The sequence below is a fragment of the Macaca mulatta genome, chromosome 20, assembly GCF_049350105.2.
Source record: "Macaca mulatta isolate MMU2019108-1 chromosome 20, T2T-MMU8v2.0, whole genome shotgun sequence".
Classification (NCBI taxonomy): Eukaryota; Metazoa; Chordata; class Mammalia; order Primates; family Cercopithecidae; genus Macaca; species Macaca mulatta.
In genome coordinates this window covers 21,939,980-21,958,904 of record NC_133425.1, presented here as the reverse complement: position 1 = coordinate 21,958,904, position 18,925 = coordinate 21,939,980, and the positions used below count along the sequence as shown (strand labels likewise).

The 18,925-nt window shown below is 40.9% G+C and overlaps 1 protein-coding gene and 1 long non-coding RNA gene across 7 annotated transcripts in view; one reads left to right on the top strand and one right to left on the bottom strand.

The window, feature by feature from the left end:
- Nucleotides 1–18,925, bottom strand: part of METTL9 (methyltransferase 9, His-X-His N1(pi)-histidine) — a 53,808-nt gene that overhangs the window by 18,986 nt on the left and 15,897 nt on the right. For 5 of the 6 annotated variants that reach the window (XM_077986520.1, XM_077986521.1, XM_015125785.3 and 2 more), the window contains exons 3-4: nucleotides 13,846–14,055; nucleotides 6,462–6,646 (exon numbers count right to left, since the gene is read on the bottom strand). In XM_077986520.1, the coding sequence (XP_077842646.1) occupies nucleotides 6,462–6,646; nucleotides 13,846–14,055 (395 nt within the window). Of the gene's footprint in view, nucleotides 1–3,971; nucleotides 5,115–6,461; nucleotides 6,647–13,845; nucleotides 14,056–18,925 lie in introns of those variants that run through there. The other variant, XM_015125788.3, reaches the window with a different exon arrangement.
- LOC144338111 (uncharacterized) lies at nucleotides 6,818–18,742 on the top strand. Its single transcript, XR_013411938.1, has 3 exons — nucleotides 6,818–7,014; nucleotides 8,069–9,989; nucleotides 18,607–18,742. It is a non-coding gene; the product is annotated as an uncharacterized LOC144338111 (long non-coding RNA).

Below are 18,925 nucleotides of genomic sequence, written 5' to 3'. Positions count from 1 at the left end.
ACCTTATACACAAAAACAGAAATTACACTTTGGGAGGCCGAGGCGGGCGGATCACAAGGTCAGGAGATCGAGACCACGGTGAAACCCCGTCTCTACTAAAAATACAAAAAATTAGCCGGGCGCGGTGGCGGGCGCCTGTAGTCCCAGCTACTCAGGAGGCTGAGGCAGGAGAATGGCGTAAACCCAGGAGGCGGAGCTTGCAGTGAGCCGAGATCGCGCCACTGCACTCCAGCCTGGGCGACAGAGCGAGACTCCGTCTCAAAAAAAAAAAAAAAAAAAAAAACAGAAATTAAACAATGGCATAAGCAGCAATATAAATAAAAAATGCTAATATTTTCCTGCCATATTCCAAAATAAACTGTTTTGTGTACTCTGCAGTGTATACTTCCCCACTCTGAGACCACTAGCTCAGGTAAAGTAATAAGCTTCTAAGCCAGACTGCAAAAAAGGGCAAACACTAATACCATCAAAATGAACAGAAGTGTTGAATTCAATCATTTATTTTTAATTTCTGGGAGGCATTACATTTTGGTACTGAATTTCAGGGCTGAAAATACACTGTTCATTGTGTAACTAACCAGGAGACAAAATCCCTAAGATAAACTAGTATTTGACTCACAATATGCCTTTCCCATGTAAGCAAGGACCATGTTTCAAAGATCGATTTTGAAGCTGAAATATGAAATATACTTTTGCAAAGAGTTCCATTCCTCTAGGTCATATGTAAGAATATCTGGTGTATACACAGTATTCATTCATTTATTCATCTATCCCACCAACAGTATTTATTTTCAAACTTCAAAACAAGTTTTATTTGGGAAATTCCTTATTTTGTTAAAGCTACAAGCAAGTTTCTTTCCAAATTACACTTCTAGAGATCTAGCAGTTTCAGAGATCTCAGTGTTCAAAAGTATATTTCGAAATTAACAAGAAAACCAAACCCACATCAAAAGGAAATAGCTTTCAGATTAGTTTGGAATGTACAGTCATTGATTTCAGGTGCCAACAATATTTACTGAGTGCTACACTACACAATCAAAGGCCTCTTTTGCAACCTATGCTTGGGTCATACTGAACTTGCTCCACCCCCACACAAACCTTATTCACACTTTCATGCTTTTGCACATGCTGTTCCCCTCAGCCTGGTAAAACACTTCAGACTACAAACACAGCTCACCTCAACATGAAACCTTCCCTAACTCACCCAGAGGCTAACAGATCTTTTCGTCTCTAATTCTTCAGTACTTACTTTGACATATTTCTTACCACAATTTCCCGCCATTATCTGTTGATATCTATATTCTGTACTATTCTGTGTTTTAAGAGCGAAAGCATGATTCTCATTTATCTCTGTATTTCCACTTGGTACACAGTAGGCCCTCAAATGCCTTTCAATAAATGCAACTGAACAATATTGCTACAGAAAAATGTTCCTTCAGCATTTAAATTGAAATTTGTAGCATACGTCAGTCCCTCACCATGAAGCTACACCCCTTTCCATAAAGACCATTCAACAAACCCCAACAGTATTAATTGTCCTGCTATCTGAGCATCCAGAAACATTTTCACTGAAAAGGATTAAGCTGTAACTTTTTTTTTTTCTTCTTGAGGAGTTTCACTCTTGATGCGCAGGCTGGAGTACAATGACGTGATCTCGGCTCAATGCAACCTCTGCCTCCAGGGTTCAAGCAATTCTCCTGCCTCAGTCTCCTGAGTAGCTGGGATTACAGGTGCACATCACCACACCTGGCTACTTTTTCTATTTTTAGTAGAGACGGGGTTTCACTATGTTGGGCAGGCTGGTCTTGAACTCCTGACCTCAGGTGATCTGCCCACCTTGGCCTCCCAAAGGGCTAGGATTACAGGCATAAGCCACCACACCCAGCCTAAGCTGTAACTTTGTTTAGATTTGAGTTTCCCATGACAATGAAAAAAGAATTAATACTGAAACGACTTGTTTTAGTTTGAGCTACAAAAACAAATTACCATAGACTGAGTGGCTTATGAATAACAGAAATTTATTTCTCACAGTTCCGGAGGCTGGAAGTCTGAGATCAGGGTGCCAGCATCATTGAGTTCTGGTGAGGACCCTCTTTCTAGGGTACAGGCTGCTGACCTCTTGTTGTATCCTTGCATGGCAGAAGGCAGAGAGAAGCAAGGTCTCTCAGAACGCTTAAAAGGGCATTCATCCCATTCAGGAGGGCTCTGCTCTCATAATCTCATCTAATCCTAATCACCTCCCAAAGACCCCACGTCCTAATACCATCACGATAGGGGGTGGGAGCCTCAACATATATATCTGTTGATATATATATCAACAAACACGCAGTCTATAGCACAACTTTAAGAGGGAAATGTAATCACAGCACTTTGGGAGGCTGAGGCGGGGGCATCACTTGAGGTCAGGACTTCAAGACCAGCCTGGCCAACATAGCGAAACCCTGTCTCTACTAAAACTACAAAAATTAGCCTGGTGTGGTGGCACACATCTATAATCCCAGCTATTCCATGGGCTGAGGCAGGAAAATTGCTTGAACCCAGGAGGCGGAAGTTGCAGTGAGTAAGCCAAGATCGTGCCACCGTACTCCAGCCTCAGTGACAGAGTGAGACTCCATCTCAAAAACAAACAAACAAACAAACAAAACAACCATCTCAAGCCAAACAACAGCAACTTCAAGTAAAAAAAAAAAAAAAACTTAGCATCATAAAGTAGAAATATTTTCATTAAAGTTAGAAACAAGGCCAGGTGCAGTGGCTCACACCTATAATCCCAACACTTTGGGAGGCCAAGGCAGGCCAATCACTTAATCCCAGGAGTTCAAGACCAGCCTGGGCAACACCGCCAGACTTCCTCTCTACCAAAAAAATACAACAGTTAGATGGGTGTGGTGGCATGCACCTGTAGTCCCACCTACTCAGGAGGCTGAGGTGGGAGAACAGCTTGAGCCCAGGAGGTCAAGGCTGCAGTGAGCTATGATAGCACCACTGCACTCCAGTCTGGGCAACAGAGCGAGTCCCTGTCAGAAAAGAAAGAAAAAGAAAAAGAAAAGAAAAAAAAGAAAAAGAAAAAAGAGGGGAGGGGAGGGTGTTTTGTTTTTAAACATTACAAAGCAAATTGCTATCTAGAGACCTCCTCTAGTAAAGTTATACATCTAGTGGTGTGCTGGTAAATGTGTAACTACCAGTTTGGAGAAGAAAAAGGCTATTTGCAGTGTTTGTCAATTTTTACAGTGTAAATACTCCCATAATGGTCAATTTCAATAATGGCCATGTTTAACAACCAGTTCACTAAATTCCTACCAAAACAACAATCAGCTCTCATGAATCAGTCCAAGCCAGCTCCGGCATCTACAGCTTACATCTGGACAACCATGTGGAGACATATGTGCTGGTAAGAACTACTTTCCTAGATACATTTAAGTGGAAAAAGGCAACAGAAGTATTTATAATTGGGTACTGCCTGTATAAACAACTTTTTAAATGTACATACATACTTATATTTGCATAGATTATCTTTTAAAGAATATTAAAGAAACCTGAACAAGATGTGGAACAGGACTGGATGAGAAACTTTTCTGTTGTTGTTGTTTGAGACGGAGTCTGGCTCTGTCGCCCATGCTGGAGTCCAGTGGCGCAATCTCGGCTCACTGCAAGCTTCGCCTCCTGTGTTCACGCCATTCTCCCGCCTCAGCCTCCCGAGTAGCCGGGAGTATTGGCGCCGGACACCGCGCCCGACACCATGCCCAGCTAATTTTGTTTTTGTATTTTTAGTAGAGATGGGATTTCACCGTGTTAGCCACGATGGTCTTGATCTCCTGACCTTGTGATCCGCCAGCCTTGGCCTCCCAAAGTGCTGGGATTACAGGCGTGAGCCACTGTGCATAGCTGAGAAACTTTTTATTGTAAACCCTCTAGTAAGTTGTTTGAGCTATTTTTTTAAATTACTGAATTACTTTTTAATAAAAATTACATTTTTGAAAAAGTAAACACCATTAAATTTTTATTTTTATAATATAATTATCCTTTTCTTGACTACATATCTTTCCTTCTTTGGGGGGGGGGTACTTAAAATAATTCTCACTATATTCAATAACCCCTAGCCAAAACTGGGTCAGTAAGCCAAATAAACTGAAATTAGAATATTTTTTTCATTTTACTTTTTTCCAAAAAGCAAAACTGCTGTGGTTCAACTTCAAGTCATTTACCAAAACAATTATATAAGTAATCATTTCACCTACAACTACTTTTAGTTAAAAAAAATAAATTAAGGCAAGTATGCAAAGCACACTCAGATATCTTCTAACAGTCCAGCATTCATAAATCTACACAGCAAGACCATTTTGCATCTCCCAGTCCTCACGGTTTCACATGGAAATCATCAAGATCTAGTGACTCAGAGAAAAAAAGCAATAATAGCGTGCTGTGGCGCGTCTGCAAAATTTACAGGTCACTGAAAGTCACCCATAGCAACAAGGCTTCTTGTCTCAGGTCTGCAGTGTGTCACATGCCAGACTCCTCAGACTCAACAGGCAGCTCTGCACATCCACAATCAAGGAGCTTGTTTTCCACCCTTCCTGGAGACTGCCCTCTTGTCTAGCTTGACTTCCTCTCCATTTTTAGCATCAGACACACAAGGAAATAAAATTCGTGGTTAGATTGATGTTTCTTCCCCCTGCTCTTTCACCTCCTGCTATGCCAGGAAGTAGCATTAAAGTTCTATCATGTGGTTGTCCAACAGGACACAGGAACGCAGGACCTTCCAACCTGACGACTAGTGAGTGCAGTGTAGAGAGCTGGAGCTGAGGCTTAATTACACAGGGAGTAGTAGCACTGAAGTAAGATCAGGTTGCTGAATCACAAAGGAGGACATTTTGCAACATATAGATGATATATGTACACTCACATTTAAAAGCATTTTTTGTTTACCATGACAAGCCACTCAACAACAGGAACATAAAATGGAGATCTAAGATGGGAAACGGGAGATTTGTTCTCTCTGTTCTTTTCCACACCCTCCTATATCGAAAGAATTCCCCATTTTCCCCATTATCAACACAAATCTGAAACCATTTGGTAAATATTAAGACAAGAATTAAATCTGAAGGCAGTAAGATCTGGGGAGAAAAAATAACAAACAAGAAATTAAATTAATTTGTGACACCACAAATCCACACAGAATCCAATGGTTATAAGAAACAAGGGCATTATTCCTTAAGACATAGATTTTCATGATATTTGATGATGACGACATTTGCAAAATAGTAATAGATTTCTTCAAAATGTCTGTGAGCTCTTAAGAGTTTCTGAAGTCAAGGTCAATTGAGGCAATAAAATAGAAAATCTAAAGATTTTTCAGCCGGGCATGGTGGCTCACACCTGTAATCTCAGCATTTTGGGAGGCAGAGGCGGGAGGATCACCTGAGATCAGGAGTTAGAGACCAGCCTGGTCAACATGGCAAAATCCCATCTCTACTGAAAATACAAAAGTTAGCCAGGCATAGTGGCATGTGCCTATAGTCCCAGTTACTTGGGACACAGGAGGCTGAGGAAGGAGAATTGCTTGAACCCATGAGGTGGAGGTTGCAGTGAGCCGAGATCGCGCCATTGCACTCCAGCCAGGGCAACAGAGCAAGGCTCTGGCTCGGAAAAAAAAAAAAAAGAAAGAAAGAAAAAAAAGAAACACTAAAGATTTTTAAATAGTAACTTGTATAATTCATAAAATAAATAATTGTATATTAATGTACATTAACTTATGAAAATGCAGGAGACTTCAAGTCATAACTTTCAAGATGACCTAAAATGCAAACCACATAAACTAAAACTATAAATTAATGTGGCATTAAGTCAGAATGGCCAGAAGTCACAGTAACTATGAAGTGATATGAAATCAACCCGTTTCTTCTAACATATTCTTCATTCAATATTGCTGAAAAGCAAGACCATGCAATCAAAAAATCAAATGTTACAGAAAGAAATGACACATGCTGCAACACATATGGTCTTCAAAAGAGAAAAAAACAAATAAGAGCATTTATCATTTTTAGAGTCTGGCACAAGAGATACAAAACACAGAACAAAACAGCCATGACATTCAGCAAGTATATATGACCAGATTTAAAGGAACTGTTTATTGCTCGATTCAGTTGGAAAACTAATAAATAAATGGTTCAAGCTCCATTTAAAACCAGAGATACAGATGCATTTTTGGCTTTCAATCTCAAGCAGTCAGACCCAGCTAAATATTAATTATTACTACTGCAGGGGGAATGCTAGATCTCTATAAAGTCCACCTTAAGGTGAACATTAACCAAGGTGGTGTTTTACATGGATTAACTGGATCACTTTAAACTGCAGGCTATTATGAGAAATACTAGACAGTGTTTAATTGTACACAGCACAAAATCACAAATACCAATAAACAGCTATCCTCGGTAACAGCCAGCCTGACTGACCACACTTACCGTTTTCCACATAGGGATGAAAGGGGAGGACCAGGGCCAGGATGACCCTGCCTCTAGTTGGCTCCAAGACACTTCTGATATCTTTTAACAAAGTCAGGGGCTGATCACAGCGGTCCAGCAAGTTCAGGCAGCTGATGACATCATACTGGAACCCTGTATTCTGCCATTCATTTATACCAAGCACTCTAGAAAAATCAGAAATAACTGTATTAACATCTCTCTAAAGACATCTTTAAAAATAACTGAGATGACAGTAAAGTCTTTAACTTTGTCTTCTAAATTAAGTTCAAAATCTTCTGTTATAATTTATGTTTGCAATAATGACATGGCCAGGGAAGAGAAAAATAGCAATCATATTTCTTTTTTTTTTTTTTTTTTGAGATGGAGTCTCAACTCTGTTGCCTAGGCTAGAGTACACTGGAATAATCTCGGCTCATGGTAACCTCCACTTCCTGGGTTCAAGCGATTCTCCTGCCTCCACCTCCTGAGTAGCTGAGAAGACGGGCAGGCGCCACCACGCCCAGATAATTTTTGTGTTTTTAGTAGAGACAGGGTTTCACCATGTTGGCTAGGCTGATCTTGAACTCCTAACCTCAAGCGATCTGACTGCCTCAGCCTCCCAAAGTGCTGGGATTACAGGTGTGAACCACCATGCCTGGCCCATATTTCTTTAAATTTAACATTTCACCTATTTCCAAATCTCAACACATATGAAATTTTCTTTACAAGAACTAATCATGTTTAGTAAGTATGAAGATGTAACCTGATAAAGTTATGAAACTAAAACATCAAATTCTTGAATATCAGTATAGAACAAGAGTCCTGCTTTCTACCACTCATTGGAACTTAATCAAAAAATATATCATATAATTAATGTTTTCTACTCCTAGGATCCCTTCTATTCTTAAAAATGGCTTGGGAGTGGTATAAAATAATTTCCATTGATAAACTTATGACCTTTGAGCACATTTCTGTTCCCAGGAAAGACATATTTCATACTTGAGAATCTTCATATCTAAATAACTACACAAAAAAGGCCAGGCACGGTGGCTCACACCTGTAATCCCAGCACTTTGGGAGGCCAAGGCGGGTGGATCACAAGGTCAGGAGATTGAGACCATCCAGGCCAACATGATGAAACACCATCTCTACTAAAAATACAAAAATGAGCTGAGTGTGGTGGTGTGTGCCTGTAATCCCAGCTACTCGGGAGGCTGAGGCAGGAGAATCACTTGAAACAGGGAGGCGGAGGTTGCAGTGAGCCGAGATCATATCACTGTACTCCAGCATGGGGACAGAGCGAGACTCCATCTCAAAACAAAAAAAAACAAAAACTATACAGAAAAGATAAAGCCCAGGACATCCTATTAACACTAAGCATGGTTTAAAAAAAAAACCACTCTCGACCCTCAATCTCTCACTTTCATATACACACACAGAACACAGAGAACATTTTCAGTCCTCTACAATGTTATCTCTAGAAAGGGGGAGTTTTTATATCAAGAGTCTTTGTTAGCCACACAATTAGGCAATTTTACAAATTACTTGCTCCTGCTTGGTTATACCAATCAGAATGTGGTAGGTGAGACATGTTATGATAGAGACAGGTAAAAAAGGAAACATAAAAAAAGGATCTTTGGTAAACAAGTCTTTAGTAATGTTGAGCAGATACTGTAAGATAGCTCAGAAAATTCTAAAAGTATAATGAGGGCTGTTTTGAAACCCTCATTAGCATAATGATTTTTTTATAGCATTTCTGAATAGCAGAATTTTAAAAACACAAAGCACTTAGTTTCATTTTCTTTTCAATCTATATTTTTGTCAAACTAAAGCCTCTTCCAAATAGCAGCCTAACAAACTTCCAGGGACTAGTCAGATTCCTTACTGGAGCAGGTGTTTCAATGTACTAAATACTGTTTGAAGTAAGTAGGGCATTCTGGCTTCAAAATCACTTTGTTGTACTAAGTCAACTGTAATAGTAATTTTGGAAACTCAATTTAGCTTATTCAAAGAGTTTCCAAACACTACTCAGAAGACTACTTTCAGAACAAAAATGTCATCAATTCCCATTCTAAAAAATGGAAATTAATAAAGAAAGGACTATTTGTATATATTAATGCCTTAGCTAAGCAGCCAATTTAAAGTCATAAACTGTAAAATACAAATTATATATTTGATTTTAAAAAACAAAACAACAAAAAAATCTTACGTCTATCTGCAATGAAGCAGAAGCCAAACATCATCAGCATGGTCCAATTCAAATAATCTCACTAAATCTACCTCAGAATTAGTTTCAGATAGGTAGCCTCTGTGTTGGTAATTTTGGAAGAGAAATATATGCTCACAACAGAAAACGATGACTAACACCAAGACAGTTAAATCTATACCTATAGAAGCTCAAGTGCATCCTTACTTCTGTTTTGTGATTTTTATTTGAAAACTCACTCAGTTCCACTGATGAAGACAAATTGCTTAGCCCCACTAAAACTGCCTATTAGCCCAGGAATCCTAACAAGGTGTCAGAATTTTCCTCTTTCTAAAACATATTTCTAAACCTAGAATGAGGGTATCTATTCAGCAGATTATTATTTTCAAGAAAATGAGTTAATAACTCCAGAAGGATGTAAAATATATTTCTCTTTAGAGAATGATAAAGCAGTCAGGTGTGGTAGCTAACATCTGTAATTCCAGCACTTTGGGAGGATTGCTTGAGCCCAGGAGTTTGAGACCAGCCTGGGCAACACAACGAGACCCCATCTCTATAAAAAATTAAAAATAGCCAAGGATGGTAGCACATGCCTGTAGTCCTAGCTAAGCTACTTGGGCAGCTGAGGCAGAAGGATGGCTTGAACCAAGAGTTTGAGGTTACAGTGAGCTATGATTGCGTCACTGCACTCCTGCCTGGACGACAAAGCAAGATCCTGTCTCAAATAAAAGGGCCAGGCACAGTGGCTCACACCTGTAATCCTAGCACTTTGGGAGGCCAAAGCGGGCAGATTACCTGAGCTCAGGATTTCAAGACCAGCTGGGCAACACAGTGAAACCCCATCTCTACTAAAATATAAAAACTTAGCCGGGCGTGGCAGCATGCGCCTGTAGTCCCAGCTACTCGGGAGGTTGAAGCAGGAGAATTGCTTGAACCCGGGAGGCAGAGGTTGTACAGTGAGCCGAGATGGTGCCACTGCACTCCAGCCTGGGCAACAGGGTGAGATTCCGTCTCCCAAAAAAAAAAAAAAAAAAGGAAAAGATGCTTTGCCATCTCAGGTTGGGAGAGCTCTAAACTTAGGAAATAAGCAATCAGTATTTTGATAAATCCTAAATAAAAAATGAAACACCAACAATATAAAAAAAACGTATTGTCTTGCTGTAAAAATCAAAACCACATCCTTTAGTTTTACAATTGGGTTTTCTGGCATAAACAATGACAACTTGGGAAGATAAAGGAAAAACTGGGCCATTTTCTGTTTATTGACCTATTTTTAAAATACAGAAACTAGCCGGGCACGGTGGCTCAAGCCTGTAATCCCAGCACTTTGGGAGGCTGAGACGGGCGGATCACAAGGTCAGGAGATCGAGACCATCCTGGCTAACACGGTGAAACCCCGTCTCTACTAAAAAATACAAAAAAACTAGCCGGGCGAGGTGGCGGGCGCCTGTGGTCCCAGCTACTCCGGAGGCTGAGGCAGGAGAATGGCGTAAACCCGGGAGGCGGAGCTTGCAGTGAGCTGAGATCCGGCCACTGCACTCCAGCCTGGGCGACAGAGCCAGACTCAGTCTCAAAAAAAAAAATTAAATTAAATTAAAAAAATAAAATAAAATAAAATACAGAAACTTTAGCTGGGCACAGTGGCTCACGCCTGTAATCCCAGCACTTTGGGAAGGCAAGGCGGGCAGATTACCTGAGCTCAGGAATTCGAGACCAGCCTGGGCAATACAGTGAAACCTCATCTCTGCTAAAATACAAAAAATTTAGCTGGGTGTGGCAGCGTGCACCTGTAATCACAGCTACTTGGAGAGGCTGAGGCAGGAGAATCACTTGAACCCGGGAGGCAGAGGTTGCAGTGAGCTGAGATCGTGCCACTGCACTCCAGCCTGGGTGACAGAGCGAGCCTTCGTCTCGAAAAATTACAGAACCTTTATTTTAAAAGACATGTTTTGCTCACGCCTATAATATCAGCACTCTGGAAGGCCAAGGGAAGAGGACTGTTTGAGGCCAGGAGTTCAAAACTGGCCTGGTCAACATAGTGAAACTCGTGTCTCCAAACATATGACACACAAACAAAACACACACACACACACACTCTCAAATTAGCCAGATATGGAAGCAGGCACCTGTAGTCCCAGCTACTGAGGAGGCTGAGATGAGAGGATCACCTGAGCCCAGGAGTTCAAGGCTGCAGTGAGCTATAATCACGCCACCATGCTGTAGCCCAGGTGACAGAGACCCTGTCTCTAAAAATGCACATATTAATTAATAATAAAAAGCCTGTTTTTCATGGCCCAGATATTGAAGAGAAACAGAAAATAGTTCTAATCTCAAAAGGAAGAAAAAACTGTAAAATTAAGCTGAAAGTCTACCTTGCCATCTTGGATTGGGAGACCTCTAAACTTAGGAAATAAAGATACCACTTCCTCGTTAAAACCTCAAACTGCACCAATAGTTACAAAATTTACCACTTTTGTGACAAGATTTTCTCTTCATACTAACATTATGAAAGGAATGCCAATCAGTATGAATTTCCCATGCAGGTCAAACTGCAGGTTTTTGGCTTATGTGCTGTATACAAGGGAAAAAATTAAACCAAGTATTTTTTATGTGGTAGATATCTTTACATACCATGTACACTCCAGATATATTACTAATTCAAACATCTAAAGTTTCACTGAAAATTCCATTTAGACACTTAGAATAAAAGAAAAAGAAGACTGGGGTGGTTAATCATCTGAAGATGGGTTTAACACCTTCCTCTTCGACCCACTTCAAAGCATGGATTTTTTAAAGGGGAGCTGGAATCGGATTAGGAATTCAGCCTGACTTAAGCCACTGTTATAACAAAGGTCAAAGCACTCCAAGTTTTGAAATGCCAAATTAATTTCTAACTGAAGGAAAACATGTCAATTATTACTATGCAGACCCACCAGAACCTTATCTGAGACAGACTGCTAAAGCTAAGGGGCTTTCTAATCACTAGGCTCAACTTCCTAATGTCTCTTCCTATAACATCCCTAACAGCAATTCAAACACTGACAGTGATAAGGACTTAAGACGGTTCAAGCTAGGAAGGTCGATTTCCCTAAGCTGTAACTCAACTTCTAAGGCATAGCTGTGCCTGATCATACCAAAGACTACACCTACTCCTTTCCTTCCATATAAAAATCCCACAGAGTATCTGTTCACAGTAATCTTCCCTTCTCCAGGCTAAAAATTTCCATGTTTTGCAAATGCTCAAACCAGTGCTGCTCTAAAAGCTACACTGATGGTGTCTCTAGGGTTAATCTGCAAAAGTAGAAACATGTGGATCGGAAAGTGAGTGATTACATAATTCTTTCTCCTTTCTCTCTAAGGCTAACTAGACTTCCAAAAATATCACAGAGAAGGAGGCTGACTCCAGCTCTACCTCCCCCATTCTGCACTGAGCCAAGAGACAGAAATCTCCCAATCAATAAATCATACTGAAATAAGAATACCCTTCTTCTGGCTGGGTGCGGTGGCTCATGCCTGTAATCCCAACAAATCTTGGGAGGCCAAGGCAGGCGGATCACGAGGTCAGCAGTTTAAGACCAGCCTGGCCAACATAGTGAAACCCAGTCTCTACTAAAAATACAAAAAAAAATTAGCCAAGCATGGTGACGTGTGCCTATAGTCCTAGCTACTCAGCAGGATGAGGCAGGAGAATCACTTGAATCCAGGAGGTGGAGGTTTCAGTGAGCCAAGATCACGCCACTGCACTCCAGCTTGGGTAACAGAGTGAGACTTCATCTCCAAAAAAAAAAAGAAAATTATCCTTCTTCCTAGTCTTTCAAGCTCCAGATGACCTTAAAACCAAAATTAACACTGATGACTATATATTAAAAGCAAAACAAAACAGAAAATAGCAAGTATTGTTAAAGAGTGGAGAAACTGGAACCCTTGTACTACATTGCTGGTAGGAATGTAAAATGGTGCGGCAGCAATGGAAAAGTATTGCAATTCGTCAAAAAATTAAACCCAGACTCAGCCATGTGATCCAGCAACTCCACTTCTGGGTCTATACCCAAAAGAAGAACAAGTAGGGGCTCAAGTAGGTATTTGTACACCCATGTTCATAGCAGCATTATTCACAACAGCCAAATGGCAGAAACAACCCAAGTATCCACTGACAGATAAATGGGTAAACAAAACGTGGTACATGCATACAATGAACTATTACTCATCCTTAAAGAAAATTTTGGGCTAGATGCAGTGGCTCACACCTGTAATCCCAGCACTCTGGATTACTTAAGGTCAGGAGTTCGAGACCAGTCTGGCCAAGTAGTGAAACGCTATCCCTACTAAAAATACAAAAAAAATTAGCCAGGCATGATGGCATACGCCTGTAATCCCAGCTACTTGAGAGGCTGAAGCAGGAGAATTGCTTGAACCTGGGAGGTAGAGGTTGCAGTGAGCCGAGATCACGCCACTGCACTCCAGCCTGGGCAACAAGAACGAAACTCCATCTCAAAAAAAAAAGAAAGAAAGAAAGAAAATGTTGGCCCATGTACAACATGAGTAAAACCTTGAGTAAACCTTGAAGACATTATGCTACATGAAATAGGCCAGTCTCAAGGAGCTAATGTATATAATTCCTCTTATACAAAGTACCCAGAATAGTCAAATTCATAGACAAAGTAGAATGGTGGTTGTCAGGGGTTAGGAGGAGGGAAAAATGGGGAGTTACTGTTTATTGGGTACAGAGTTTCCATTTTGGAAGATAAAAAATTCTGGAGATGAACAGTGGTGATGATTGTACAACGATGTAAATGTACCTAATACCACTGAACTGTACACTTAAAAATAGTTAAAATAGTAAATTCTATGCTATGTATATTTTAACACTACTTAAAAAAATTTTTTTTGAGAATGCCAGATTCTTATTAGGGAAGAAGTCCCTTCTTCTGATCTGCCTTTTCCAAGCTATTTCTCGCTAGTCCTTTCCTTCCCTATAGTGCCAACCCCTCTGCTCCAGGAAAATACTGCCACCAGAAGATTATTTCTCTATATTTCCAGCTACTTATGTATTACATGATTTTTTTTTAAATTCCTAATCATGGAAGACCATTTTTGATTCGTATCCTTTAAATAATAAACTTTCAAGAAGAAATGCATCTAAAACCAAAAAATATACCCCATGTCTAAAAATTATACCTGTATTTCTTTTTCTGAAGCTGCCATATCATAGTTTCAGAAAGCTCAGTGGCATAGATTTCTTCAAAATGAGGGCTCATGATTTTTGTGACTTCTCCATCTCCAGCACCTAAATCAAGAAGTCTGTGGGTTTTCCAGTCTGGATTAATTTTAAGCAGTCTCTGAAATTGATCTGGTGAAAACACAAACATTGAGCCTCTTCCTAGCAACCTGAAAAAAAAAAAAGGACAAAAATCGAAGTGTCTATGCAAATTAACCACCCCTTACCATACACATACAAAGTGAATATAGTGACTCAGCACCAACAACCATAATCACTTATTACACGGTTAAGTTTTTTTTTTTTTTTTTAGGCAATGTCTCACTCTGTCGCTCAGGCTGGAGTGCAGTGGCACGATCTCGGCTCACTGCAACCTTCACCTCCTGGGTTCAAGCAATTCTCCTGTCCCAGCCTCCCAAGTAGCTGGGATTACAAGCGTGCACCACCACACCTGGCTTATTTTTTGTATTTTTAGTGGAGACGGGGTTTCACCATGTCGGCCAGGCTGGTCTCGAACCCCTGATCTCAGGTGATCCACCCGCCTCAGCCTCCCAAAGTGCTGGGATTACAGGCATAGGCCACTGCGCCTGGCCTTTTTTTTTTTTTCTGAAACAGAGTCTCACCGTGTCGCCCAGGCCGGAGTGCAGTGGCGCGATCTCTGCTCACTGCAAGCTCCGCCTCCTGGGTTCATGCCATTCTCCTGCCTCAGCCTCCCGAGTAGCTGGGACTACAGGCGCACACCACCACACCTGGCTAATTTTTTGTATTTTTAGTAGAGACCAAGTTTCACCGTGTTAGCCAGGATAGTCTCGATCTCCTGACCTCGTGATCCACCCGCCTCAGCCTCCTAAAGTGCTGGGATTACAGACATGAACCACCATGCCCAGCCAAGATATTATCTTTTGTATCATTTCTATGATTAGAAGACAAAGTTAATAAAATAAGAAAATGCCTCCAGATATCATTTGTCTTTGGAGTTGCAAATAATGTCCCAAAAAAGCATGGGAAGAGGGAAATAAAAGGTGGAAAGGGGAACGGATGACAGGGGAAGGAAGAAGAAATAAGAGATGAAGGTGAAGAACTTAAGTCAAAATAGGAAGGAAAAGTAGAAGGAGTAACAGAAAACATGTTTATCAGTTGAAAAAGATGACAAGCTAACACAGCTAGACCAGAGTAGCAGAGAAACCAAATAGGAAAAAAAAGTGATTTCAAATATGGAATTAAACCATGGATCAGGAAAAAAAGAGCTTTAGTATGATAGATTTTTAAGAGACACTAGAGAAAAGAGGGAAAAGAGTGGTCCTTGTGATGTCGGTTAATATGCATTAAAGTAGATTCATACTTATGTCAGTTTATATGGTTACAACTGTCTGGGTCCTATTATTTCTAAAGGTCCTAGAAAACACTCAAAACCATAGTAATGCCATTGAAAAAAGAGACTGAGGGGAGTTTAAATGGAGATCAAAGAGAACCCTCAGAAAAGCAACTATAGGTCCAGCCAAGTCTCATGGATGCATCACCGTGGGAAATAAAATGCACTCCCTATTTAGGACTTGTTTTCTAGCTCTGAAATTCTAGTTTATCTAGGGCAGGGATTCTCAACCCTCCATTAAGCAGCAGAACCCTTTCTTTAAATGAAGTGGAACTCACAGACAATATAAGATCCTAAGAGAGCAGCTGCTGTTCGAATGAGGTTGGGAGCCCAGGAGCTGTGGCCAGCCCACTTCTAGGCCTTTCTCTGCAGCCTGAAGCAGTTCCTGAGGCACTTCCTCCTCAGACTCTGGAAAACAGTCTGGGGACCACTGGTCTAGGAAGTGGCAGGCAAACCTGTTCTGTACTGCTGCTCTCTGGAAACAATCATAAGTTACATAATGTTTGCTGCTATACAGTGACTGGAAAGATGCATGCAACATGGTGCCCAATGTAAGACCAGTTTTAGGAAGAAATACGAATAATGGAGCTCATGTAACAAAGTCCCCCTTCCTTTTCCCATCATGGCCATAGGAAAGTTTAACCAAGTTTACAGTAAATCTTCTGCCCCACAGAAATGCTAGAAAATTGGAGAGAGAAAGACCTCAGGGACCACTAAACGTGATGCTACCGACTACAACTGCTTACTAAAGACAATCACGTCTCATAAAAGACGAGTTGTTTTCAATTGTTCATATATTACAGTAAGAAAATAGCAAATCTGAACTTGCTGAAGTAGTTGTACAAAATTTAACACAGAAACCAGAGTCACAGCAGAAAGAGGCTACTGGCAGCATGGCTGAGGGGAGGTGAGTTTCACTCAAATACTGATGCTGACTTGCCACAGGACCAAAAGTAAGTCACAAAACAGTCATTTTGCTTAAATTTTCCCAGAGCATGCTTCCCAAGCCATCTCCTTGGGATGTGAGGAAACTTGACATGATAATTATAAAATTCTAGAACTAGAGGTCACCTGAGCTCAGAGCTCACAAGTTCATCTGACTGGTCTACATTTAAAGGCACCAGAGGCTGGGCATGGTGGCTCACGTCTGTAATCCCAGCATTTTGGGAGGCCGACGTGGGAGGATCTCCTGAACCCAGGAGTTTGAGACCAGCCTGGGCAACATGGTGAAACCCCGTCTCTACAAAAAATACAAAAATTAGCCAGGCACAGTGGCATGAGCCTCTAGTCCCAGCTACCTGGAAGACTGAGGCAGGAGGATTGCTTGAGCCTGAGGAGGTCAAGACTGCAGTGAGCCATGACTGTGCCACTGCACTCCAGCCTAGGCAATAGAGTGAGACCCTGTCTCCAAAAAAAAAAAAGAAAGAAGGCACTAGAGAGAGAGGGGAAGGACCGTCCTATTTCCAAAGAACATGAGCAACAGAGGCTCTACAAAAAGATTAACACTGTCAAAAAATAAATCAAAATCCATCAAGCCCAGTGTTTATCAACCAGCATGAATTTTGCCCTCTAGGGGGCAATGGGAGTAGACAGGAGAGTTTCCAGTAATCACAAGGACCTGAGGGTACTACTGCCATTCAGTGGGCAAGGCCAGAAAAGTTAAGACTTCCTGCAGTGTAGGGGGCAGTCTCACACAATGAAGAACAGTCTCACCTAAAATACCAAGCCTAGTACAAAGTTTCCCATAAACACAAACCGTGAAGAGATATGACCCTCTAATTTGGGTTTAACTTTAGTGTTTAATAACCATCCTAGGTTCTCTGGTCACAATCTAAGTTCTCACTAGACTTAAGAGTCTATGAAGAGGTGTGCCTCTTCCTTATAAAATAAACTCTGGAACATCTATTAAGTCTTTCCTTACTTAGCCTTCTCCTTTCCAGCATAAAGGAAGTTTGGTAAGTATCTTAAAGTAATTCCAGACAATACCACCGTAATGATTTCTGTGAGAGATGGCCACCTGTAGTAATAATCTCCCACTGCCATGGCTGGAAAGTATTGATGGGCCCTAAATTTAATTTTTAGTTGACAATAGGACACAAGGCAAGAGGGATTAAAAGCAGGGTAGGTTTCAGAAGAAAAAAGCAGAAGAGTTTTAAGTAAGGGAAGCCAAAGGGGTTTACTAACTGCATTGCGTCTTTGATCAAACTGTGAAATTCTAGAGCAGGGAATTTTAACCAGGGTCTTATGGGTAGAGGAAAGGGGAAATAAAAGTTTGAAACCCCCAAAATCATACATAAAATGTTGAATGTAAGCACTTTTTGAAGAGAGGATTCCTACCTTTTATCACTTTCAAAGAGCTACAGGACTCTAGAAAGGGTAAGAATCTCTGCTACAGTGACTCATCAGAATTCCAAAGGAAGAATAAATGGTATAGAACAGAAATTCAATATAACCAATTTAAGGAACAAAATGTCAGACCAAGTTGTATCAACTCAACCACCCATATAAAAATAACAACTGCTTGCCAAAGCAAACGTATGGCAATTTCACATAAACAATGAAGAAAATCAACTGAGAAATCTTGAGAAATGGCTTGCAGTGCCTAAAAACATATTTAAGGACCAGATGATACACTGGGGATCCAGACAGTCAGTAGAAACTGGCTCCAAACCTCAAGGGAAAAGAAAAGTGGGCTCAACCAGTGGTCTGAGTGGTCCAACGAGGCTTTTTAAGCATTGAGCCTATTGCTTTTTCTCTTTGGCATTTTAGAGTCTAGGTCCTTAGGAATGCCTGAAAATATGGCCAAGAAAGGACTGGAAAATCAAAACAAAACAAAAAACTCGTAAAGCTTTTTCTATGGATATATATGAGGGAACCACTCTGGGGACAGAGAATTCCACAATAAGTTTATAAAATTCTGGTGAACCTAGACATTATTTAAGAACAGATGCAGGACTCTTCACTCAAAATAAGCCATCATCCATTGTTGGACTAATTAGATCTCCCAAAAACAATTTGCTACTTCGAAGTATGTTTAAGGCAAAGATCTTTACTTTTCAGCCTAAGGGTGTAAAGCCCTCAGCTTCAGGGCTTGGTTCCGGGAGTCTTACTACTCTGTGGTCCAGAACCAGCAGCATTCAGCATCACTGGCATCGTTTTAAGAGCTTGTTAAAAATGCAGACTCTCCAGGCGCAGTGGGTCCCACCCATAATCCCAGCACTTTGGGAGGCAGAGGTGGACGGATCACTTGAGGTCAGTTAGAGACCAGTCTGGCCAACATGGTGAAACCTCATCTCTACTAAAAATACAAAAATTAGCCAGGTGTGGTGGTGCACACCTGTAATCCCAGCTACTTGGGAGGCTGAGGCACGAGAATCGCTTAAACCCAGGAGGCGGAGGCTGCAGTGAGCCCAGATCACGCCACTGCACTCCAGTCAGGGCAACAGAGCAGGACTGTGTCAAAAAAAAAAAAAAAAAAAAAAAAGCAGACTCTCAGGCCTAGCCCCTGACCTACGAACTCATAATCTGCATTTTAACAAGATCCCCTGGTGATTCCTATGTACATCAAAGCCAAGAAGCACTACCCTAAGTAACTCCCGCTATGAATACACATGCTAATGAGGCTGCCATGTTATGGTGAATTTAAAGGGCAGAATCACAGAAAGATA